Source organism: Semicossyphus pulcher, unplaced genomic scaffold (genome assembly GCF_022749685.1).
Source record: "Semicossyphus pulcher isolate SPU_LCO1_2020_fin unplaced genomic scaffold, fSemPul1.0.p SCAF_1, whole genome shotgun sequence".
NCBI classification, from domain to species: domain Eukaryota; kingdom Metazoa; phylum Chordata; class Actinopteri; order Labriformes; family Labridae; genus Semicossyphus; species Semicossyphus pulcher.
Genome location: NW_027211603.1, coordinates 28,216,783 through 28,243,624, shown reverse-complemented (window position 1 = coordinate 28,243,624; position 26,842 = coordinate 28,216,783). Strand labels below are relative to the sequence as shown.

General features: G+C 44.4%; 1 protein-coding gene across 1 annotated transcript in view; it reads left to right on the top strand.

Moving 5' to 3' along the window:
* LOC138593447 (AT-rich interactive domain-containing protein 3B-like) overlaps nt 1–26,842 on the top strand; it is a 53,263-nt gene that overhangs the window by 991 nt on the left and 25,430 nt on the right. The window contains exons 2-4 of the mRNA XM_069664460.1: nt 1,011–1,643; nt 25,181–25,255; nt 25,904–25,976. Of these exons, the coding sequence (XP_069520561.1) occupies nt 1,011–1,643; nt 25,181–25,255; nt 25,904–25,976 (781 nt within the window). The remainder of the gene's footprint in view (nt 1–1,010; nt 1,644–25,180; nt 25,256–25,903; nt 25,977–26,842) is intronic.

Sequence of the window (26,842 nt, the reverse complement as noted above, 5' to 3'; positions counted from 1 at the left end):
TAAAACTGATTTAATCATTGCTGTAGGGATTTTTGATTTAACATTTGGCTATGATATCTGTGTGGGTGTCTACCTATATCTATGTCTATTAAACGTTACATTGTAGGGATGCACAATATTGGATTTCTTTGCCGATATCCAATATGCCGATTTTTTCCAACCCTTTTTGCTGATTGCCGATTTCGATACTGATATTTATTAGGCCCATGGTTTTTTCCACCTTATTGCAGAGAACATCAAGTCTCCCCTGTAGTGGAATTGATATGTCTACTCTTATAGTGGGCCACTGGCAGATGCAGAAATAACATAATACAGTGCTTTTAAAATGTACACATTCACTGGGCGATTTAAGAAAAGTACTTAGGTTATGTACAAAATGCCATATTTATTTGTTTGTAACATTTTCTTTCAAATAAAACTGTAAAATTTGTTAAGCTTTTTTAAGGAATCATCGAGCATTTAGGCATAATACAAGCATTGTTTTATTGGCGGAAAATATCAGAAAAATGTCATATCTGCTGATGCCGATATGTCATTTTCAAGCCATAATAGACGGATACGGATAACGTGCCGATAATATTGGGCATCCCTATTGTATCTCTTTGGTTACAGTGTTGCTAAACTTTCCTGCTACATTGTTTCTGCTTTTACACATGCTGAGGTGAAGATGTAGTCCTGAAAGTTGAGAGCTAAAGCCACAAGGAGTTTACGAATTTATACACAGTGTTTATTACATCAGCAAATATCAGTCATATTCATTATTGTGATGCTGACGGTTCCAAAATGTTCTCAGTCCCTGAGTCAAGTATTGACTAATGTGAGCGCACGTTTTTACTTCATGACTAACTTCTATATTTTTGTGTGTGTCAGTGTTCAGTTTGACTCACTGGTTTGCATTGTAGCTTTGATTATTTTGGGGGGGATGCAAGATCTTACTCATGTCTTACACGCAGGTGATTTAATTTCAGTATGTAGTAGGATATTTGTGACACTTTCTGCTCCTCTCACAGCCCAGCATGTCTCAGGAGCCTGGTGTGGCCTTTCCTCAGAGCACCTCTACAGGGGGGATGAAGCTGGAGGCAGTAATGGAGCAGCTCCAGCGCCAGCAGCAGGCCCGACTGGAAATGGAGCGCAAGGAGAGGAAGCTGCGAGAGGCCCACATCATGTATGCTCAGCAAGTTGCTGCCCAGCAGGCCATCCTGGCGGCAGCGCGAGCCTCCGGGGCCAGCTTCATGGGCAAAGGCCTGCCTGTAGGGCACCCGTGTGTCGGGCTACCTCCCCGGATGTCCAATCAGAGCAGTGTGGACTCGGAAAGAGAGGATGACGAGGACAGAGGCCGGGATTCTGGGGATGATGACGACGATAATGAGATGATGGAGGGGGACGAGGGCAGTGATGAGGATGAGGGAAGTGCCAGCGGTCTGGAGTTCCTCCGCAAGCAGACCCTCGCTTTGCAGCAGAGCGCCTCCCGCATCCCGGCACGTCCGTACGGCAGTTACTCTGCATCGGCCCCCCAGAGGGTTGCATCCCCACCTATCAGGGTGAAGCAGGAACCCGACGAAGGTCTCTCTCCGGCTGGGCCTCACTCTGCTACCTCTCCTAACGGACAAGCCGACTGGGGCTTTGATGATCACTTCAGACAGGTTAGTCCCCTGCCTCTGCTCCTTATTAGATTAATTCCTCTTTCTGTCTTTTTGCAGCTATGTCTTTCAAACATTTCCCCTCGAGCCAAAACCGTATTCCTGCCAGGTGTATAAAACCAGGATTACTTGTTTCCTTAATTACATCAACCTGCAGTCCTTATCAGTCGTAAAAATGTTCCTATCCTCGCTTAAATGTAGTGACTCAGCACAGAGCTCAAGAATAACACTTGCTCATTGTGACCCGAGGGAGAAAGGCCCTTCACAGTCCACCCTCTCCTGTTGAGTGTTGTGTTTGATATCTCAGTACAGCCCCCTGCTGTGAGTGACTGCTTAATCTTGACTGTTGGACAAACCTCTCCAGCTGTATCTTTGTGAGACACTTCAAATCTCTGTGGATGGCTGACCGCTGATTGGCTTTTGTGGCTAAAAATCCTCCTAAGTGAGTCCTGGCAGCGAGCCAGATTGGGGCGCAATGTGTTCACACTCACTGCTTCTCTCACTCTGTGTGTGTGTGTGTGTGTGTCTCTTGTTCCCTGTCCCTCTTGGCGCTTGGCTCAGGCTCTGGTTTGGCTCGGCTCCAGGTAGCGGAGTCAGGCGGGGCAGGGCTGCCGCTGTGAGACTGTGGGTGGTTGGCCGGGTCAGCATGAGGATTTTGGGTGGGTGGGAAGGTTAGATGTAGTACAACCCGCCGTCACACCCCCGCCATCCCAAGAGTTTCGGCTGTGTGCCAAGTGCACTTTCCCTTGAAGGTAAATATTGCCTCAGCACGGTGTTACAGGACGCTGGAATGCCAACTGGGAGTCGAGCCGAGCTACATGTGGTTTAGCATCGCAGCTTGGGAAATGGCAAGTTACAGAGAGCTCAGCAGCCTGCGAGCGATATAAAAAGCCCTCGTTGCACAAGAGTGGGCAGTGACAGAGGACATATCTGAGCTTGATCAGTGGGCTGAGGGTGCTGGACTATCATGTGTCTGGATTTTATTACTGTCTATTTAAAGACCAATGTCTTTGAATGGTGCTTCCATGAATGGTGGACCACATTTCCAAATTTAGGGAAGGCTGAAACATAAAGATAAGAGGAGGAGGAGCAGTGGTCGTATTTCTAATTATTATTACCTCTTGAGATGATTAAAAACTTGTCTCTGTTTGATGTGAACACTGCTGGAGTTTCACTGCATTGTTTGCAGAGGTGTCAGAAACAGTGGAGTAGTATTATTGTGCGAGGTGGCCCTGGCTTTGTGTGAGCGTTGTCAGAACAGAAGATCACAGCAGCAAAGTTGTAGCTGACCAGTGCCCTATCTGTGGCCTGGTGTCTTTTATTAGGAGGGGCGGGCTGGGCCTGGGGGTTGGGGGAGGCATTATGGGACGAGAATTGGTCTGGCCTTTTTTTGTTTCCTCTCTTTTATCTTTCCTGTCATTATGTCAGCTCTGCAGTATTTAATGACGGCTCATCTCTTCAGGCAGTTTCAGGTTGCACCGCTGTAGGGGGAGGGGTACAGTGAGTGGAGGCAGGGGATCTGTGTTTTTTTTTTGATGTCATTGTCTTCCAGAGGCCAGAGACGAGCCGGATACCACAAATACCGACCTCTGTAATAATGAGGGGACATTTATTATCTCCTAAAAGCACTGACAGAAGGGAGATTAGATGGCGAGCTAAAAGAGACAAATATACAGAGGGCCATTTACATTAACATTTACATTTCCTTTAGCCCATCCTACTTGGTAAAGGCTCTTACTCAAAGCAGTCTCTGACACAGATACTGACATGCTCTTGAGCTGTGGCGGAAAGTATTTGGTTGCTGATTTTGTCCAGAGCAGCCAACAGAGAGACAAAAAGGATTGAGAATTAGGGCTAACTTGAATAGTCGACCAAACCAAAAGATTCTCAGCGGACAAGTTTTCATTGGTCAGTTAGGAGCAGGAAAAAAACCCTCAAACTCCACACAGGGACGCATGTTTGGAGCTATCTGCCACTATAATGTCCCTTGGGATTAATAAAGTTCTATGTTACCGTATCTTATCTTATGTTTCCATGCGTAGTTTAGTTACTGTAGTCAGCAAGTTCTGAGAGATGCTTTTACAGCTGTCACCATTAGCATTGTCATTAAAAGGCGCTTCATGTGTGCAGTTGCAAAATTAATATTTTCAAACAATTACATTTACGTCATAAACTGAAGGAGAGGGCCGGGGTTTTTTTAACTTATGGACTTTTAAAGTGGCTAGAGTACGTATTTCTCCTGAGCCTGTGTACAGCGGTTCATAGCGTAGCTTCCGTGTTGTTACTCGGCACAGGGGCCGGGCCGACTGTTTTCTGCTGTACGTTGTAGACTCACTAATGATCACTACCTCGTACATCCCCACTTTTAAAACTAACCATTTAACTAGTCTGTTAGCTAGCCAGTTCGGTAGTTAGCAGCTAACAGGAAGGCTAAAACTACCTGAAACAGCCTAAAGAAACCTGCTGTGTCCAAACTACTGTTCATAGGACAGAAGCCAGACAGAATTTAGTCTCCTAGCTTGTTTTTCGACACATTCAGAATCAATACTGCTTTTGCCGTTAGCATTGTCGTTAACATGTGGCCCCTTTTTGTGTGACTGCTTGTAAAATGTATATTTTAGACGTCATTCTGACTAAATCTGTACATTTGTATCTCTTTAATATAGTACAGTGAATAAATACTTAAACAGCTACAGCTCTTATTTTCTAATGGCTCACAAAACATACACTTGGGTGATTTAAATGTATATCTTTAATGGCAACAATTAGTTGTATAATAACTTAGATTACTCGTCCAAGAATATCTTTTGCCGAGGAAAGTCCGAGTTTAATGTTATGGCATCATGACGTCTCATTCTTCACTAGGTAGTTAGTTAGCGAGCAGTTAGCAGCTAGCAGGAATAAGTTAGCAGCGATGAGCCAGGGGACAGCCCTAGTAATATGTCCATTTGTTAATCATCTTTTCAAGCATAGATCGAGATGACAGTATGTTCTGTGATAAGATGGGTGTAACGTGAGTCACATACTGCAGAATGAGAACAGACAACCAGGACATACATATACATGTCGTAACAAAGTAATGTTCTGTTATATATCAAAGCCTCGCCCAGCAGCAACACTTGACTGACAACTATTTGCTTGGTCCGCCTCGTAGTACTGTAATCCTCCGTGTTTTCAGTGTATATGAGTGCTAAGGGCCCATACAGGTCAGATGGGGGTGGACAGGCACGGGTAACCAGTGTTTTCATGTCAGTGATGTATGTGTGGTGACCTCAGCCCTGTCCTAAACGGCAGAGTAAATAATTGTCAAACAAGGGGATGGACAAAGGCGACGCGTGGTGAGAGAGAGCAGGGGCGGGCAGCAGGCTGGCCTCAGTTCTATGGCCTCCGCCGCAGTGGGACAGAGGCTGCATGACCCCTGTAATCCACCCCCCCAACCCCTTCTGCTCACACACACACACACACACACACACACACATGTCCACAGACCCCTCGGTTCCTTGTGATAATCCCCCTGTGATTAATGGAGTTTTAATCATGTTCGCAGAACACAAATTGTGTCTTATGTCCCACCACTGGTGACGTTGCTTCAGCTGCTTCAGCTGCATCAGCTGAATGGTGTGTTGATAGTGAGTGATATTTCGTGGTGTGTCACAGGTGGTGTGTGAGTGCAGGGGCTTTTGTTCTTTGGATTTACAAGTTTAATGTTTGTTCCTGAGACACAGTGGAGGCAGTCAGCAGAGCTTGTCCACATTTGCTGTGATCACAGAGGAGGAGAGATGACAGGGCTGCACGTCATAGAAGAGAGCTGATGAAGACGTTTAAGGAGTGTTTCACAGCCATCAAACCAGGCCTCAAGCTGACAGATGGATGCCCACATGTTAAGGCTTCCTTATTGGGTTGTGACACCAATATCACTTTTAGAAACGCCTCTGATACAACCTAAACTGCAGGATCGGGCCAGTACGCCGGTCAGTGCACTAATCCAACCCCATAATACATTGGCCCCTTGATTCAGGAGACATGAGTTATTCTTCCCTGCTCCTCAGATCTTTGCTGCCATCTTGGATGTACTATGGCTTCTACCTGCAACTACTGTTTTGAACGGTGAAGATTCGGGTTGTTTATCAAGTGAAGACCCCAAACAACCATAGCAAAAAGTGTGGCGTTAGTCAGAGCTACACTGAAAGAGCAGTTTCACGTGTTTCCCTGGTGTTTCAGCAGAGTACGTACGGAGGGAGTGCGAGCCGAGCTGCCGCTAACGTTAGCTATTTTACGGTTAGGATTCCTTTAGTGTTCGTTGTTCACAACATTTTTAACAGCAGCCGAATTGTGCGCAGAGTACTCCTTCTCTACAAAACAAACATAGACATAGGAATTAGAAGTTTTAAACGCTGAATTCAACAGTTTCACGTTTAAAGTTAACGTCTGCTGCGTGAGAGAGAGAGATGTGTTCATTTAGCCGACAGGCAAACTAGATAATAAAAATAGTTTACTGGGATTCATTCTTTGTATTTATTTGTTCATGTGTTACAAAGGGTGTAACCTGAAAATGAAAGCAATCGTATCTGCTGGGTAGTATACAGCAGTCGTTTGTGTTATTTTAGGCTATAGCAGTGGTGTCTCTGGTTGTTGGTGCTCTTGTGTAGCGATAAACCAACATTTAATGAAGAAAATTATATAAAGGATTATTCTCATTACACAATTAGGTTGTCTCCTTCATTGTGTCTGGCAGTCAGGATAAGACTTTATTATAAATGTTTAATGTAATGTTTTTAGCTGGTTCAGTTACAAGAGTCTGTGTAATTACCCCCTGCAGCCTGATTGGATTTGTAGATTGACATTTTAGCCACAACAGAGATTTATTCTGCAAATGCTCCAAACCTGGATTAGCTGCACATTGTTGTTGTGTAATTATTCCAGAAATAAAGCGTTGCAAAAGCAGAGCGGGATATATTTGACTCAGGAAAAGCGTTAGCCAACCAGGGCAAGCAGATCACAGAAGTCCAAATCTGTTTTCTGGGGGTGATCGGACATCTGTTGCCGCTGATCCCAGCCTGCTTTTGCCACCCTTGATCCCGTCTTCTGCTGCTGCTCAGGCACTGAAGCCTGTCTGTTGAGCCAGCGCTGTTGCATAATTTAACTGTCGCCCCAGCAACACATCAGCCAGGAAGTGGGGAGCTGCATGGCTGCAGCAGCGCAGAGATCAATAAGGATTGTGTGTGAGCTTTTAGAGGCAGGAATGTTTGGCCTCGTTTATGGTTCATTTATGATAGATGAGGAGGACATTGTATTCAGCAAATGGACTCAAGTTGGACTCATTTTGACAGAGGAATGTGGAACAGCTCTTGGCTGGTCTGTCAGGCGATCGCTGCAGGGTTGTTGGGAAGCCGCTGGATGTGTGAGAAACGTACAATACTATCGCCACGTGTGTCAGCGGTGTCTCAGTGGGAGCCAGGAGGCCTCAGTGCCTGGTGCGCACGCTGCACACGCCAACCTGACCTGGTTTCTACTTTCTTAATGTTACATTGATGTCGGACATGCCATAACTATCAGTGGGTTTCAAATGGTGTACTTAGTCTTATTCCGTTCACTGGACTTCCTGTAATGCTGATGTAATAAGGATGGAATTACCGTCTGACCCCAGTTTGTTCAAACCGCCTGCAAATGGAGGTCATTCAGATTAGAAATAATGAGGGAGGCTGACGGCCATTAAAACATGTTGCTGAGCACGTTCACAACAAGAGGCTTGACTTTAACGTGTTAGACCTGTTTGAACATTGAAACACTCACAACCAGACATTCATATCAATATAACTACATGTTCAGACCTTACCCAGCATTAAGAATCTAAGTTATCTGTACAACAAGGCAGGACATCAGTTCTTGTTTAGCACATTGCTTTGGGAGAAAATCTCCAGGACGACCCTCTCACCTACATTCCTACGGCATCAGCCCTGGCTGTGCGGTTCAGAGGATGAGATCGGCGGTGCTGCGTGCATACGCTGATTTCGGAGGAGACATTATAAAAAGCAGTCCACTTCTGTGGTTTTCTAAGGTTAGCTTTCACACCTGATGCGTACCATACCTGAGTACACATGAACTGTATTCGAGACCACCTTTTCAAGTGGACCCGGGAACGGATCAACGACCCATGCTCGAGTACGGTACACATTGAACCGGACTTTGGGGTCAAGTGTACTCGGATCCGGGCCCGGGTCCCTAATGGCCCCCTTAGTGTAAAGCTGTGCACCTGAACCAAGCAGGAGTTATAACAACACTAGTTACTGCTACAATATAGACGTTGCTATAAAGGCTGTTCTATATATCAGCTCTCTGATTGTGAAGGATGTGTGTTGGCAAGGCTCCACATTAGTGTTGACTAATATAACATTCAGGTGGATTCTTTCATCTCTTGTGATTGGTAAGAAAAAACTTGAACCCCCTCCTGGATTCAGTCTTTACAATTGTTCTTCATCGTTTCATCTTGTGAATGTGAATCAATTCCCCTCCATGTCCTCTGTCGTCTGGATGACTTCATGACTACAAAATCATATTACTATTGGCCTTTGTGATGAATTGCCAGAACACTAAATGCTTAACCTAATTTCCCAAATTGTCCCCTTAGCTACAACACAATAGATTAGGGCCGATTAACGGTGTCCAATTTAAGCTTCGGTTTAATCTCATTGAGGAGGAATTCCCATCAACATTTTGGCTGACCTGCCTTTTCTTTTAAAGTGCTGTTTCATGTTTTACATTTTAAACCTGGTGTGTTCTTTTACTGTTTGCTTAAAAGATTAAAATGTTTACATTTTATTGTTAATTGTGTGACAATCAGGTTTTCAAATGCTTCAATTAATGTGTCTTTAGTGATCTGCTTGAGAAAAGGACTTTATTATTTAACACTCTTCTAAGTGCTGAACTCTTCACAAGAAGGGTTTTGAAGTCCAGCCTTTGTTTAACAGCCTAACGTACGGTGCAGTGTTTACACATTCATTGATATGGTGCGTTGCTGTGATATTTTTCAGTTTATGTTTGTAGTTCAGTGCTGTGTGAACGCTGCTCTGCCTCATTAAAAGCCAACCATGGCTGGTTGGGTTGGATGGAGGCGGCTGGGCTTTTAGCTCTGGATTCCCTTTCTTATTGGCATTTTTCTGATTGATGCTGCTCTGTGCTTCATGTAGCACGACTGTTATGACTGTGCTTTGCGTCAGTATGGAGACAAATAAGGGAATAACTGCACAATTAGTCTGTGTAATTATATTCTTCACTTCCAGTTTCCAGAGAGTTGGTGGATAGGTAATAGTGGAACATGTAACTTAATTTAAATTTTCCATTGTATTTAAAAAAAGTAACATAACGGCGTTAAATCGGCGGGCATGAATACAGGCTACAGTCCTTGCTGCAGCGGCCCCGGGGTCAACTCCCACCCTCGTCCCAGTGTGTTTCCAACACTATCCACTGTCCTACTATCAATAAAGACATTAAAGAGCCAACTAAGTAATACTTAGAACAAGGAGTCCTACATTTTTTTAACATTCATTATCACAATATCTCTCCACATAGCTTAGCCTGTGAGCACATTATGCTACAGCAGTTTAAAAGGTGTGGCCTCTAATCCCCACTAAGCATTTGACACCTTTGGCATTACACCAAATGTTAATCTGCAAAATCCTCATTATCACACAGTAGTGTCGCAGTTTGGGGTGTAAGAAAATATAAATACACGTCAGTATTGGGATGTAATGTTTTTTTTGTTTACTACTACAGGGTAAGTCATGATACGCGATATGTGGCCACGCTAACAATAACAGCGATTCTGAGATAATTGACATATCATGCAATGATACAACACGATATCTGATTAACTTCTTTGGCCAAGAATTTCTGTTCCTGTTACCCTCATTCACATCATAAGCGTCACCGCGAGGAGTCTTGAAGCAGTGGGGCGGTGAGTCAAAATCACAGTGAAATATTTGTAAATTAAAATATCGATATTTGGCGCCAGCCTTATCGATACTTCTATTGCACGAGTCAGGATGGCGATATAATGATACTTTGTCCCGCCCCTAGTGTTAACTGTATTAATCCACATCTCTCAGAAACTCTGTATTCTGTTGCTAAAGTCGCACTAAAGGTTTTGCTAAGCTGTTTGAATGTCACAGGGAGATTCTACTTTTGTAATTGCCTTTTAAAGATGTGAGGTTTCCGTTTTTACTAAATTTAAATGCATATGTTAGTGTGGTCTGTATAGTCGGACAGTTTCCCTACAGAAACATAAGTCACTTTATGTCCCTTTGCGTATCAGAATGTAATGGGACATATTGAATCGTAACCTCTGTATCGGGATCTGTACACTGCTGCCAGATTTTAACAATTTCCCAGCGGTTTTTGGTACGTCGGTGTGGATGGCAAACATCTATTAAAGACCCTAAAATGTGAGTGTGGGTGGGACATTTTTCACATGCCAGTGGAGTTTTTCAGATTTACTGGATTAGTGCGCTGTAGTCAAGGTGTAATCGTGCTGGCACAGGCTCAAGTCTCATTTTGTGCTGACCTGCTCTTAACAGCCAAGTGTGGACGATTCCCCCTGCCCAGAAATAGAGGTATTGAATTTAGTAGGGAGATGAAGGGGGGAGGGAGAGGGGGAGGAGATGCAGTGGAAGGGTTAGTGGTCTGGTTCAGCACACTACACTGCCCCACCCAGAGGAAACATTCCAGACGGAATTAAAGAGTTAACTCTTCAAACAGTGAACATTCCCACCGGGGGCTCCAACAAGAGACGGGGGGGGGCTGGGGGGGGGGGGGGGGGGCTGGGGGGGGGGGGGGGGGGGGGGGGGGGGGGGGGGGGGCTTGGTGGGGGTGGGTGGGTGCTTGTCCGTGTCATAGTCAGGGCCCTGATTGGTGATCTTTCAATTCATTTCACTCAGTGTCGCAGGGGCTGTAAAAGAAAAAAGCCAAAGGGCCTGAATGGGAGGAGCTGGATGGGAGGGCTCGCTGGTGCAGGCAGAAACACTTTTTTTATTTGTCTGAGTCCCAAAGGGCACATCTGCTGCTGGCAGACGGGAGGAGACTTCCCGTGGAGGGTCCAGTCCCCACACCTCGGACACAGCAGGGCCTAGTCAAACACGGGGGTAATTGGCAGTGTCTAGTCTGTCATGATGACTCTGCCATCCACGCACATAAAACCACTGAATCAAGACTGCGCGTCTGGTAATTCATTCATGGATACAAAGAGCTTAATCCATGAGGGGGTCCATCAAAATGAGGAATGATTAACAATAACACTTACATTTTCACCCCACACTGTTAATATGGGTGACATATAAGCCACACAGATGCCATGGGTGGAAAAAACTGGGGCCTAACTCTTTTTTAAAATGCAAACTGTGTTTCAAAATAAGCTTTGTGTCTTTACCATTTGCAGAGAAAGAGCTGTTATGATGGTGAAATGCTCATTTCCTCTGTGGTGTCATTATCTGTTTGCTCTAGAGATTTGCATTGCTGACATGTTTGCGTAAAGTTGTGCCCTTTAGAAGCTATCCATACTATTGGGCTTTGTACTGGACGAACACTAAGTGGTACAATCCTGTCACAGTACAGGGGTTAAAGTTCACTGTATTGTGATATTAAGATTCAGTAAGTAGGGGGATATATTGAGGATATAATTTAAAGGACACGCCCCTATTTTATGCTCCCATTTAGACCCCTCTTCACTCGCAGCGAGGCAGGCGGTTTAGCATAAGGAGGACGTTTGTTTTGCTTTTCTCAACAGACCATTTCATGTCGCTTTGCTAAGTGTGGCTACCTGAGCACAAGGTCTTCTCTCCTTTGTGTCAGAGGTGTCTGCCTTTCAACTGAAGTCATCGCTCCTGCAACATCATGCAAATCACTTTTTGGATGACCCCTCATGCGCATCGCCGCTGAGGCCCACTCTGCTTGTGTCCATTTGATTGAATTGAAAGGCAAAAGTTCTCACATTTACATGCAAATGGTGAACGTCCATTAGAGCTGTCACACTTTTTTTTCTTCCCAAATCGACCCTGGAGGATTGACTTCCTTGCTTCTTATGGAAACTGAGCTACTGATGCCTGCTGTAATTTGATCAGTTGGTAGTGAAACCACAAGCCCCCTCCCCACACCATTCGTGGCTCCATTCGTCCCTTACAACCACTCCCACTCAGCATATCTCAACACCTGCTCTTTAATGAAGGCAAACACAGCACGGGGAATAGCCAAATGAAACAAAGACGTCCACCCTTTGGCAGCTGCAGTGAAATAGAGCCAAGGTCATATGACACTGTTGAGCAAAGTCTCCTTGGGTTTTATATAGGCTGGCTGCATATAGTGACATATAAAGTACACATGTGTACAGACTACTGTTCACACTGCGTGCTGCAGTGACCCTTGGCACAGAATGTGAGGTCCTGTTGTCCTTGTACCGTGTGTGATCTCTTATATACTGTGTATTTAACTTTCAGTCTGTCTTTGCACCGCTGCTCACATGATCCACACTCAGCATGCACTTTGTATTTAAAAGGGAATTTAATGAGCCATATAAAATGTAAAACACATCCCAGCTGAGACTTCCAGCATGAAGACGTGTCGCGCTAAACCTGTTCCTGAGTTTCACCAGCTTCTTAAATGATTTGATAAACAAATGTTTTAGTATTTAAAGGTGTGATGTCATCTCTTCTGATTTGAGCGTGGTAACTTTCCAAGTCTTTTAATGTCAGTGTAATACCTGCATTCTGGGACTGAAACTAAACTGTACTCTTTTTTAAACTTCTCTTTGATCTTGTGAAAGACGTGTAAATCCTCAAAAATACAACACTGAAACCAAGAACTGTGTCTAAACATAAATTGTCTGTAATTGTTTCAAGCTTCAGCTTTTGTTAGTTGACTTTTCTCAATACTCACTGACACATTTCAGTTGGTATCAACAAAGGAATGGAGGTACGACACACTGATTGCAGGTAACTTTACTGTCTCAGGCCTTTACAAGGATTTGTATAGTTGTAATGTTCACATTTTACAACAGCTTCATTTAAGCCCTTTTTAGGCAAGTTTATTTAGAAAGCACCATTCATACATAGAGCAATTCAAAGTGCTTTACACAGTTACAAACAGAGCGGTTCTGACACAGCATCTTCACGTCTTTGCTATTTTACATTGAATCAAGTAACGCCGGCATGAAGCCGCCCCAGTGTGTGTCTTCACATTGCGCTCCAGTGTTACGAAATTAAAAGGCTTCACAAGCTTCACATACACGCGGTGCCCTGCTAGCTCCGCCATTTACACCGACACTGTTTTGCCTCTGTTATGCCTCTGTTACTACCTCCGATTCTGGCTCAGAGGCAGAACCGACTTGGCCCCAACCTTCCGCCACCGCACGTTTTACATTAAGGACAAGGCAAAATAAAGGGGCGTAATAATCCCGCCTTGAACCGGCAGTGTAAAAGATAAAGTTCTTTGTCTGAGTACTGTGATGAAATTTAAGAAAAGGCCTTTATTAACTGTGTTGATGCTTTTGGTGGAAGTTGGTAAATTTCACCTGCTGAGCATATTGAAACAGGAGGTTGACCTGCAGGATAATCCGCCTTTGGCTGTCCCTCCTTAGCAAATAATGTAGACTTTTGATGAGGTAGATAAAGAGTGATGTTTCCTAATAGATAAAGAGATCCTCTTGGTGAAGATGCTAAGATTTCTGACTTTTTGTCTAAGTGATTTATTTGGAGGCTCTAGCATTTTAAGTGCAGATTGGACACAAGTGGCTTTTATGTTGCTGATATCAATCAAATAAAAAACGTCCCTATCCAAAGATGAAAGTGGTTACAAAAGTTGCTGTGTTATATAAGAGACGTTGGTGAGAATGTCTTTGCTGCAGCCACAGCCTTCTCCAACAGTTGGATTGCAGTCGGAGACAAAAGATAATGGTTTCTGGCCTCTGTGTTGCTCCTTGTAGAAAGGCCACTCAGTGAGGAGGTGTGGAGGTGAAGAGTGAGAGTCGTCTATTGTTAGTGGGTTTCTTGGCTGTCTTCTGCTGCTGCTGCGTTGGCTGAGCTCCAGGCTGGTGTCAGGGGCCTGGAGGTGCTAACTGGGCCACTGTGTCAAGGCCCTTGGGTAAACACAGCAGCTGGCTGGGACCTTCCACAAAGCAATGCAGAGGAGGCTTTCCTTTCACTCCAGCCAGCCTGCTTTTCAGTCTGCACAGTCATCGCGCTGTCTGCCAAAATCCCATGTAGTTTATAGTAGCATGCGGCCAGGTTGTTTGTCTGCCAAGTCTTCAAACACAAGCTGAGCGTAATCGTGTGCTTGTAAGAGGGAGCTACCGGCGGAGGAGGAAGGAAGAAAAAAGAGCTCTTGGCTGCAGCCCAGGAAACGTCACATTACACTAAAAGCAATGTGTTCACAGCTCGGCTTCCAACATTTACATTCTACATGCAGGGCGGTGCATCCTCCTGAGCCGCTCACTTCCTGAATCATTGTCATCACAAAAAAGAAACAGTCACCAGTGTGTCTGCGAAAGCCACAAACGAGGAATCCTAGATGTTGTGCAAGCGTATAGCTTAATATAGGGGGAAACATTATTCTCTCTAGCATGAGCAAAGTCCTGTTTGTCATATAGGGCTTCATTGACACAGCAGATTGGAGAGCAGAGGTATGTTAAACAATATGATATCCTTTTTTGCAGATTTAAGCACTTTTCTTGATTACAAAAAGTATAAAATGTGCACAAAGAAATTAAACAAGCTGAACAAACGGACAGATTACAGTCATATTTCCAGGGCTGAAATGATTCAATGCAGCATGTTGCTGCATGTTATAAACATGCAAGAACTACCTCAGGCTGTACCCTTGATTTGCAATGATAACATGATCCTTTTATTGTTCAGGCGTCAGCAGCACAAACATTTTTGAATTCCCCATCTGCAAGGATTAAAAAACCCATCATGTTCTGACCTGTAGCTGATCTGGTTAATAGACAATCACATGCTGAATAGTACTATGGACCATGTGAACTGCAGTCAATAATTTCAAAAGCCACGTTAGTAAATGATTAAAGAGTGGCACAGAAAATTGAATTATTAACATGGGGGGCTCCGGTGCATGTAGGTTATTATAAGAACTATATGTTGCAGCTTGAGGAAGCTGTTAGAAACATTGCTCCATTGTTTGGTTTCCTTCCTTGTGATGGAGCCTGAAGTGTCGAATGTTTCCTCTGCACTTTATTATGTGACAGCAGCAATGCTACGGAGCCTCCCCCCGTCAGAGTTTGATCCTCTAGGTCTGCGGTTTATACTTTGTTTATAAGATCGTGAGCTCTTTCCTTACAAACATCAGCATATTAATGGGGAGCATGGCTCAATAATGATTGTGGCAGATTTGGGATGCCCCAACCCCCAGCGGAGTCAGCCTTGATTAGCCCGCCATCTGGTCAAACAAAGACATCTCAGGTTTTCCTGCCCTAAATAAATGTGATTAGAAAACCTGAGGAAGCTCTTTCAGCGGCGGGAGGACGTGTGGTCAGATCTTTTGTTTGAGAGAAGTGTTAGCGACATTAACTTAATGATTGATAGAGTGAAATTAAAACTAAATCTAATGCATTTGAGACAGTTGTTCATAATTAACTAACCTTTAAAATCACACGTTAAGAAATGCATGTGCACTTTACATGAGTGAGAATACATCTAAATATGTGAAGGACATTTAGATCACTAAACAGAGCTGCATGCGCTTAAGAGAGCCATCAGAGTTGGTTGTAGCTGTAATAACATATCCGCTAGCTGTGCACCATAGGAGCTGAATTAAATATAGGTGACTGACTGTGAGCCACGCACTGTGCAAACACCTGCTTACCTGTAAATCTGTCATTGGAAACTCAGTATGTCTTTGCATTTATTGGTTGTACTATTCTCAGTATGTGCGTTTGCTGCTGCTCTATTACATTCTGTACATTCTGTTTGCTCCCTTATCTGTATCATATTCCCTGCTGCTGCAACCGGCCAATTTCCCCATGAGAATCATTACAGTTTTATCTAATCTGATCGCATGCACCGGACCTCTGTGATGTCTGTTTATGGACTGCATTTAAGTGGCTTCTCTATCTCGAGGATGTCAACAATTGAAATATCTAGTTTGACTAAACATAATAATTTACCTGCCAAACATAATTTCCTCCAAACACGCTCATGCAGTGAGATGGCTGCCGGACTATGTAACATGATCTGTGTTTCTATACTTGGTTTGGTAGGCTAATACTAGGTTATACTTTTATATAGCTTAGGATGTTAATGATTAATCGCCATTAAGAATATGTATGAAACCGCCAAAGCAAATGTGGCACCACATTGTTTCCGAGTAGTTTCCACTGAAAAAAGCACCACGTCAGAGCCTGTGAGGCGGCATGTTTCCACCAACGGGGATTGCACAATATAAGGTGAAGCTGCGGCTGATCTCTTTCAGTATTTAAAACTGACCCATCAACATTTTCGAAGTTGCAGCTTTGTTTTAAGTGGCCTGTCAGGTGAAGCTAACGTAGCCACCAGGAAAATACCGACGGTGATATCTGGTGGACATATGGATGGTTAATACACTCCTCAGGGCCAGTGGTCAAATATAGGAGGCTTATACTCCGGTGTAAAGAATTAGAAGAGCTTATTTCCTTTGCTAATTAGCTACCATTAGCTGCCTGCGTGATCCAAACATCATGTATAGTACTAATTAACCATGGCCCATAATATTTACTTTGCACATACAACTGCACTGTCAAGTTACAAAGTTTAAATGAACAATATAAGATTAATGAAATATTAGTTTTTTGGATCTATATCAGTGAACTTGATTGCTGCTTACTAATAACTAAGGTGGCTAGTAATTGTTTAAACATTACCTGCAACTTTGAAGATTACTCTTGTTTTTTTGGGCTGCTAAGTAAAGCAAATCTAGATGAGCATTTGGATGGTCACTGGTGCTAAATTTGTGCCCTGCTAATTCTGTTGCGTAAGGTTTCAATGACTTCCCAGTAATGACTCACTCGAAGTGTTTTCTTCCATATTGGTTCAATGATTCCCACATTAACTTGATTTTGCTATGATTTGGTCGCTCTCTTCGCTGTCTTTGCCGTGTCCAGTAGAGATGTAGTGGCTCGCCGGACCCTGGAGATGAGCTCCAGATGCGTGACGGGCCGCACCATCCCAGCCCGCGTCCCTGGGGGGCACTGGCCTGTCAGAGGTGGAATGCCCCTGCACACTTAACGCTAGCTGAGAGGAAACAGATACCTCTGGCTCCGAACAGAGAAATCGCTCCCTATCGATTAGACTCCACGGAAAGCTGTGAATTGCGCTTATGGTTTGAACATTTGATACTGCAGATTCAGAGAGATAGTCATAACAGTGACTCCTCTGATGGAGGAAATCCTGAGAATTATGTGACTGGTTTCCAGCCTCCCCTGGTACCTCCATACCCACCGCCATACGCCACACAAAGAAGGCATTTACCCATCTGACTGCAGGCGTTGTGACCTCTGTCATTTCATATGTAATTAGATGTGATGTGTCCTAATGGTGGTGAAGGTTTTTTGTTGATTGTGAATGTATCAAGTTCCCAGTGCTGTCAGTGTAATGAGAACGAATATAAAGGCCTATCAGGTCTGTGTGATGTCTCCAGCTGCCATTAGCATGGGGGTGAAGTGGATGCTAGCTCTTTGAAAGATGTGAGATATGCTAGGTATTTTTAACCAAAGCTTTCAACCCAGAAGAAACGGCTAATAGCAGCTTTGACCTGAATGCAGCTTTATAGCTTCTTGTTTAAAGCGGCCTTGATTACAAGAGGCCCCAAAAAATGTGGTTTTATTGTACAATTCTTTTAGAGATATGAATGTGTCTTTGTAAGACGATTAGCATATTGAAGACAACTTAAAGTCACTGTACACTTCACAGCGCGAAAATAATAGCTTCAAATCAAATTATAAGTGAAGGGGTGCAGAGGGGGGCCCGTGAAAGTCTGTGCATAGTTTAGTCTGGTACTGTAGCCTCAGAGGTCTAGCTTCTAATGGGCCTGAAGCCCTGCAGGAAAGGGTTAACTGGTGGAGTACTGTATGTGGTGGCACAGATGTGATTCACTAAAATGTTTGCTCTGCCTGTGAAAGGGTCTTTGAACCAATGAGTGTGAACTTCTGGCCACACCAGCCTATAAACGTTGCATTTATGTGAGGCAGCGAAAGGGGCCAGCTAGTGTAATGGGGGAGGGGGCCTCTGCCTGTGGAATGTGGTGTCTTGGTGAAAGGGCCGGAGCTGAACAAATGCAGTCAGTTTATTTGGCAAACCAGACTTGCTGGTCACCAACAGACATGTTTATCCAAGAACTAAATATGCAGATCCTCCCCTTTCTTCCAGACGGAGGTCTTTCTTCTTGGTTACAGTGTGTGCTCTCTCTGTTTCGCTCTCTGGGTGTGAGATTGGACAGGCTGAAAAAGTGTGTTGATAAGTGTGTAAGTTTGTCTTGTGTGTCTGCCTGCCTATTTTCCTTCTGTCTTTCTTTCCATGCCCCCCCCTCTCTGTCTTTTTTTCCTCTGTTTCTCTTTTTCAGCTTTGTAATTGGAGTGATTAATGGAGGGAGGGGTGGTCTTGCCTGGAGGCCTACTTTTCAGTAGCCTCTTTAGAGGTGCAGCACCGCTGAGGCCGGGGCAGGTAGCGACACGTTCGGCCCCTGGACGTTTAGCCCCTTGTCCCTGCCACTTTGTCTGCTCCCTCAAAAGCCAGAAATCTCTCCATGCTATAAACAAGACCGGACGCTCGGAGGCAGGCATGCCCCAGGGTCCTGTTTTCTGCTGCCGGGCTGCTCTCATGTGATATGTGACCTCTCTTATGCTTCATAGTAATTCTTAATGAGAGCAGAGGATCCGTACTGGATGGGTTTGTAAGTAGGAGCTCCACCATATGCTCCCAAGTGGCAGTGAGATTTACTTCCCTCTTCTCGCACATGGAAACCCGATTAGCCAGAGCCTTTGTTGGCGGTAGCGTATGGGCAGCTCACCATGAGATCTTTTACAGTAGTTACCAGATAAAGGACGCCATCCGCTCAGCCCACCTCCCAGCACACCGGCCCCCTGACCCATCACCCCCTCCCCGCGGGTAAGAGGAGCTATGAATGATTCCTGGAGTCCCGCTGTGGGATCAAGGCCTCAATTATTTGATTTGGATTAGAGATTGCTGCCCCCCCGCAATGCTCGTTTTTACAGGCATGCTGAGAGGAAGCAGATTCGCTTTCTTTGAGAGCGTGAGGCGACATCGCAGATGGACTTACACTAAAGGCACGGGGCTCCTACTGTACATTTAATAAGGAATAAGCCTCCTTGCAGAAAGATGTACAACACAAATAGCTGTCTCTTCATCTACCTCAGCTCACTGACTTTACACGCTACATTTCAGATGAAGACAAACGTGCCATCCTGATTAGTCTTAACAGCCCTTTAATGTACTAAATGTGAAAGTGTAAGTGTGTATCCTCTATTCAGGCTACTTGTCATTTATCTGCAGGCTGCGATCCGGTTTTCTGCTGGAGGCCTTGATTGTGATTAAATTACTGCTGCTGTTTAAAAGATTTCCCTCGCTGCACTGTTTTGACAGGCAGCAATTTGGCTAAAAAAGATTAGTGCGGGAATGAGATGTTAAGAGTACCTGTGGGATGAGAGGGGCTCTCCTGTTATTGTGAGGTCCTGTTACTGGTGTACAGGAATGTGGGTGAAGCCTCCTCTGGCAGAGCTCGCACTGAGAGCACAGTGACGTTTTGTAACACTTGTTTTATTGCCCGGGGTTGCTATAGTGATTTTCCATGTATGTTCATGTATTCTGTTTAAATGGCGGATGGGCGTGGCTGTTTACTCTGTGTTTATTTTTGTAGATAACAGTTTGATGAGGGTTTCCCATGGAGACTCAGAGTTAGGGTGTCTGTTTGAGGTGGAAAGGGGTTAGGTCGCCCTGGTAGCCGCGATCCTGCCCTCATCTCAGTTTCCCTGGCGTGGCGGTAGATGACTGAGGATGATGAGTATTGACGTGTGCTGTGAGATTGCGTCCGGAGGGGGCTGGGGGACTTCCCTGTGTTTGCACATCCAGGGCTATTGATCTGGGCCTCCTGTTCAATGACTGTGGCCCAGGGGACTCGGTCTGCAGCGTGGAGCTGTGCAGGGTGGGACACAGCGAGCCATGACAGTAGCTGGGAGTGCAAAGACAGGGGTTAGGGGCATGGCTCAGGGCTAACAGGGCTCTAATATGGCAGAGACATGTGCCTCTCTTCATTAAGCCTTGTTTAGTCTGTAGGATCACACTGACAGGCTCCAAAACAACAACTGTTTCTAGGTCTACTCCACATTTCACATGGTGTCATCCTGCAGCCCCACCAGCCTGAGCGATCCAGCCTGTTATCTTTAGTGTGAGAGTGACCTACTTCACGTATGCGTGGCGCTGCCTGTACAGTATGGCTGCTGACCTTTGTCCGAGCATGTGTGGAAATTCACTTGATCTGGTTTTTGCTTTCATAATCCTGAGATGATTCCCAAAGTGTGTCTTAACACAATGAACACTTCCTGCAGTCCGCGGCTGCTACTCGAGCCGACCCAGCCTCCGACTTGAAGAGCAGTGAAGCCAAATCACATGATGCTTTTATTAAGAACAAGCCTCTTCATCTAATAACAGCCCCACTATCAAATTGGAGAAGTGCTGTCAACATCCTGAGCAATCAATGCCATCCATCCCCCACTCCCCAAGCAGCAGCCATTAACCCTTCTTGTTCCGGCATGCCTGGCCTCACTAAAATGGTGGCTGTACTCCAGACATCTTTCTATAATGGCTGCGTAGAATTACCCCTCCAGCCATTCATCCACGTGTGTCGCGTAGTTTGTCCGATGCAGATGGAGGGATATGCAAAGAATGTCAACTTGTTGCAGATGGGAGGATGTCCGCTGTAATGTACCACAAAGCGTCACGTGGGTGCATATTCTTAGTATTTGGATTTCACAACTGCAACTCAAAATTCAGTTTACCTCAGAAAGATCTAATATAAGCCAAGTTTAAGATAAGCCCTGTTACAAACTCTCCAGGAAACCAAGTAAAGTGTTTACACTAAGAGCCCCACGGTGCAATCTCCTCCCAGAGAGAACTTTGACAGGTACAGAGACGCAGCCCCCAGCGATGACCAGCTCTAGCTCACTTCTGGTCATCGACCTTATTCTTATCCCTGATTTGGCGCTGCGCCAGTCGGTCACGTATGGCCATAATGTGATTAGGCCACCCGCTGCCTGGCCAGTAAACCCGCTAACAGCATGAGAGAGAGACGGAGGGGAAACACGGGCGGCTTAAACGTATGAAAGCTTCTGTTCATCCTAAACACACACTCATAAGCATGTACAGGGGATACACATGCATAGACGTATCCGTTTGAATATTATAATCCAATTTGAGGTAATTGAATTGCAGTTTATATAAATGCACTCTCATACTTCGGGCTATAACCATGGCTGAAATACACGTTAAGCAGAAGCTCTTATAATACACAAACATAAAGACATATGCCTGAAACGTCTCTAAATGATATCAGACAGGCCGAGCCGTCTAATTGCAGGTTGGGTGTGGGAATCTCTCGTTTTAAAGAAGTCATTCTGGGTGGAGCGCTGCGCGTGATGAAGGGGCTGAGGTGACTGATCATAAGGAGTGGTCCCAAAACATCAGTATCCACTCTAACTTGACAAAAAGCAACATAGTGTTAACATTCCTCAGCTGACCAAGGTCCCAATTCAAGAGCCAACATGTCTATTCGGGGTTAACGGCTCCACGTTTCAATCACTACTGCTTTTTTTGAAACGCCTACAGACACACAGGATTTTTTATACATGCATGTGGACTTATTTGTGCTTATGAGAGTGGACGGCAGAATTTGTTGTTGTAGTTATTTATTGATAACTTTAAACATTAGTTAGCAAATCCGCTTGCTTTTATCTTTACCAAACTCTTTCTCACAGCAAACATTCAGCCTCACTTTTCTCTACACTTTACTGCTGATCAAAATGAGTAATGGACATTTTCCCGGACAAGAGAGCGCTCCACAGTCAAGTCAGTGATGCTGCAGTAGTGAGTCTGTTGTTTCATTTAAAGCTCCTGTGAGGAGTTTTTCACTGGTTATGAAACAGACTGAAATGAATCCTGATGCCTTTATATGACCTACAGAACCAAACCAGACCATCAGCGACAAAATTGATTATTTCTATATAGTTATTTTTAATGCCTGAAACTGCTGCCAGGGGGGTAGGTGTCAGACGAAGCGATTAACTGCACGCTGCCTTTCTTTACATTTTCCAGAGCAAAAAATTAAAGTGAGAGATACATATGTTAAAGAAAGCAGGATGAGATTTGTTGTTAAAAACCACCACTTAAGCATGTACAGGACAAAATCAGCAAAGTGATGAGAGTTACGGCTTTGTCCACAGGGGGCGCCAACATCAACACAAACCAAAAGTTCCTCACAGGAGCTTTAAAATGTGTAAATGCAACCGATGGTTGTTTGGAGGGTGATCTGTTACAGTGTGAGGACTCTTTGTAGATTGTGCAGTATTAAAACAACTAGATTTGCTGCTTTTGCTCAGTTGCTAGAACAGGTGCCCCGCGTACAGAGGCTACACTCCTCAATGCACTGATCACAGGTTCGACTCCCGGTCTGCCGATCATGTGGTGCATGTCAACCCCGACTCTCTTCAGCTGTCTATTAAAGGCATGTTGTTTGCATGTTTCCCAGTTATCCCATCTTATCTTATTATCTTATCTTATCAGGTTTTTTTCTCAGACATGCGTTTATTACTGACGGCTCAGAAAATGTGGTCAGAAAAGGAGAGGATGAAGCTAGAAGCCAAAGTGTGAATTTAAATGATCAGAAAAAAGTAGCTTGTGTGCATTTCAATCCACTTCTCTTATCGAACATTTAGGAGTTTGTTCATTAATTTAAGTAAAAGGCTTTTGTCCAGTATTTTGCCTTTTTTTAAGTTACAGTGTTTCCCCTCCGGCCTCTTATCTGCAGACTGAAAAAGTGCCTCAGGACAGATGGATGGAGAGCCAGCTCCTGACTAGACAGAGGTGTCCTGTCACTTTAGACCTTTGTTCTGTAAGTCAGGAACACCTTGACCCCTGAGCTTCCATAACACAGAGTGACCCTCTGGGAGGCCTGAGTGTGTGAGTGTGTGTGTTCGTGTGCTTATGCTTTGTGTGTAAACAAATTTGTGTCCACCTAACAAATCCAAGGCCAGTAACCCAGCAGCTCCTGGCTGCTCTTTGATCTGACTCCGGAGAGCTGGACGGACCAGTTATTTACTTTTGTTAAGAGCATCTGTTCAGAGTTAGGATGTATGAGACATTATCAATCACTGAAAACTAAATATAACTCGGTGTTTCCAGGATGAATACACACAGGTTGTACTGGTGTTGTAACACATTATCTGACTCTAATGGATTTCAGGGGTTTATCAGCTAAGGCATTCACAAACAGGGATTACTTACTATTTAAATAATGGCATTAATATTCTTTACATAAGAGTTGAATTGCATTTATTTGTGAGCTCAGCTGTGCTCACAGGCTGACGAGCTGAAAACTTTTCCCCCCCCGTTTAGCTTTACAGCTCCTTGTTTGGTAACAGTCCGATTACACAGCGTCGACCTCTGGGCCGTTGAATAGGGAACATGCAGCACGTCTAAAAGCTGCTGAATGCAAAGTTTTTTCATGTGAGAGCAGGCATGTGAGATTATACATGTCTGTAATCTGAATTATCTTCTGTTATAATCATTTATAATGGTTAAAGGTTAACAGAAGTGGTCAGATTGTGTGCAAAGGTCTATAAGGCCTCTAAATGTACCATACTGTATATTTACTGTCACATGATGATCCCTCTGTAATCTCTCTGACATACTATAGATAATGTTAGTTGACAGGGAATTTTTGATAAGACGTGAGCTGCACAAGAGATCTGCTTAGGAGCCAGCGTGATCGAATAATGCTTTCTTGAAAATGTATAATAGTATTTTGAGAGAAACATCTGCTAGTATGTCTTTGAAAAGGGAACATCGGACTCAAAATGTTTTCCATCGTGGAAATGTAGCTTTTTGAAACTGAACCTTTATGCTAATTTAAGAAGAAACATAACTCGGTTTACATTTATCAGTGTTGGTAATATTCAGGTTAATTTCCAAACTTATGAAGGTTCATTTATAAGGTGGGGGTTTATTGTTTTATGTGTAAGAGAGGGTCTAAGCTGTTCACCGTCGTCGGTATCTTGTAACAAAGGTCCTCATGATTTTACCTCTGAAACTTCTGCAGCGGCTTTGCAAGTTGATGGCTGATGCGTATTTGTTTAGAGAGCATGAATGTTGACAAGCGTTACACGTCCAGAGAGTGAGAGGGTGAAAATGACTTGCTCTCAGGGGCCTTGACAACCTTTGCCCTGCCAGCTCTCGTTTCAGGCCTTGTAATTGCCACTGACCAATGGGCTCCTGTTTGAAACTAGACCCTGGGCTGCAGCTATTAACGTCCCCCTCCGAACGGATCTTGTTTTGATTCCTGATGCTTTTATAGGTTTTGTCTTTAGGAGACATTCCTGGTCGGCACATACCGTGCACCCCTTTCTGCCCCTATTTTCCTTCCTTCCCGTCTTGTGGGGCCATTGCCCCCCCTCCCCCCCCTGCACTCACAAACATACACACAGCAGTGATCAGTCTTTACACACATGTGTGTGTAGCACTAGGGCTACTGACCAACCCACCCTCCCCTGGCCCCTCCTGACAGCCAGCTACACTCCATGAACTTGGCCACCCGTCACAGCTGCGTTAAGATTGAAGGATGGGGGGCCCTTGTATCCAGCTGGGTCGGAAGACATAGGTGGGGGCAGGGCAGGCCCAGATGCAGATGGTTTAGGTCAAATGGAGATGTTTGAGGATGAAGGGGGAGGGGGACACAGGAGCTCAGGGGCACAATAACTCCAGAGGTTACTCCTCCAACCCCTGGAAAAATGCACTCTTGGAGTTTGAGTATATATTAGTTTTCATGTGTTTGTGTTGCAGAATGTTGGCAGTTGTTGAAACTAGCTCAGAGTTTACCACGTTTTTTTAGCCCCGACATGAACCTTTGACCTCCAGGCAGCCTGAAAACAAGCAGATTCACACATTTTAGGAGATGAATTGGAGGTCAAAGCCCTCTTAAGAATTAGAAATGTGGAAACAGACATCCCCTGCTCAGATCTGACCACCGACCTATAGATACATAACATGGCCTTTTTCTCTTTTTTCCCTGTTCCTCTCTGTATCTCTGCTATCACAATTAAATTAAGGCAAATGACTAAAAGAATAATCTCATTAACAGAGATAATCGTGTTGCTTTGCAAAGACTCATGGCTCATATAAGACTACTACAAACTGGATCCTCTCTGTCTGTGGTTGTTTCCATTTTTCTTCTTGTTTACCATATTTCTCTCTTTTTGTTGTTCCCTTGTGTGTGTGTTGTAGAACGGGAGCGCAGGCTGGGCTGATGAGGCCGACAGTAGCAGAGGAAGAGGAGAGGCCTCAAGAGACTTTGCTAAGGTGAGTATACTGAGAGTCTGATCAAGAGAGGTCATAAAAATATTAAACCATTGCACCAATTACAGAATAACAGTAATTTCATGAAAGTCAAACTAGTGGAAACTGTAAAAAGTCTAGTTTTTTGTGGCATCTCTCAAAAAGTTGCACTTGAGCACACTAGAAAGATAACAGACGATGGTCAGTTGGCCGTTGACGTGCATTAATGTTTGGGCCTGTGTGAGCGGAAATGACAGGCAGGGCTGCAGAAACTAAAAGTACAGTTGTTTAATTGCAGCTTTATCACCTCAAATCTTGATTTAATTAAAATCCTGTGCAGCTAAATTATGAAAATGTGACATAAACAGGTATGTAGAAGCTTTATTTAAGTAACCAAACACTTGGCCTTTGGTCTAGTGTCCGGTAAAACACAAATTAGAAGAATCTGTAGCCAACTGAAACGAAGGGAAAAAGGCACACAAAAAAACAAGCCTTTACTGAGGCTTGACGGCCAAACTTCTGTACTTACAGTGAAAATGTTACGTTCTAAATGGGTCAAACATCTAGAGCCAACAGTGCCCGACACACAGGAGGAAATATGGGTTGTATTTGTTGGATAGATCTGACAAATTTGTGCACTGTAGCCCTTATAAGCGTCTTTTTCTCCTTCAGCTGTATGAACTGGACAGTGACCCCAAAAGGAAGGAGTTTTTGGATGACCTCTTCACCTTCATGCAAAAGAGAGGTAAGCGTTCTCCCTAGACACGCACATTATATGAAGCAGCAGCTGCTTTTTCACTTCAGCTCACCACGTCACATATCACTTTTACCTGAGTCAGATTCAGTGGTACACTTGGAGATTCATTTGGGATTAAGAAGCGAGACTCAAATGAATTTTCCACAAACGTGTCCCCAAGTCGGTATGAATTGTAAGTGTAAATCAACACCCTTGTGCTTTCTTACCTCTCAAAGCATCTGCATTGTTTCAAAGCCTATAGAAATGATCTCTTTGCCACAAACGTGACATTGGCCCGAGTTGATTTCCCACCCTCTGCCTATGTGGAAAAACAAATACCACACCACTTCCATTTCTTTAGAGTCATTTCCTGTCTCGGTGTGAGGAGGGGGCTGCTGTTTTTTACAGAGCATCTGGAATTTCACTACAGATTGATTGGTGTGAGGCTGACAGCAGAAACTATTTATTTGATCTGCTGTTGTTTTAATACGTCTCTCCTTTGTGGCTTCAGTCTTCACGGGGCATTTGCATTTGTGTCACCAGGTTGTCAAGTGCGCTATGTCACTGATCAACTCAAAAAACATGCTGTAACTCTCACTGGCTAAGAAATCCTTTACTAATTCCCCTCCCCAGAGTAAAGGCCTTAAGGGGTCAGCAGGTGAGACCTGTCTCTGTTGATCCTGTGGTTCTGCAGCATCAGAGCCAAGAGGATCTGGCAGCGGCCTGACTTATCTAGTTGGCCAACAGACGGGGAGGCTCAGCTGACCGCGTGCTGCTTTGACACCGCCTGCAAGACCTCTGTAACCAGTGCAGCTAATGGACTTAGGCTTTTATCAGACAAATCTGTTACCAAGCAAGTTGCATGGCTTGTGCAA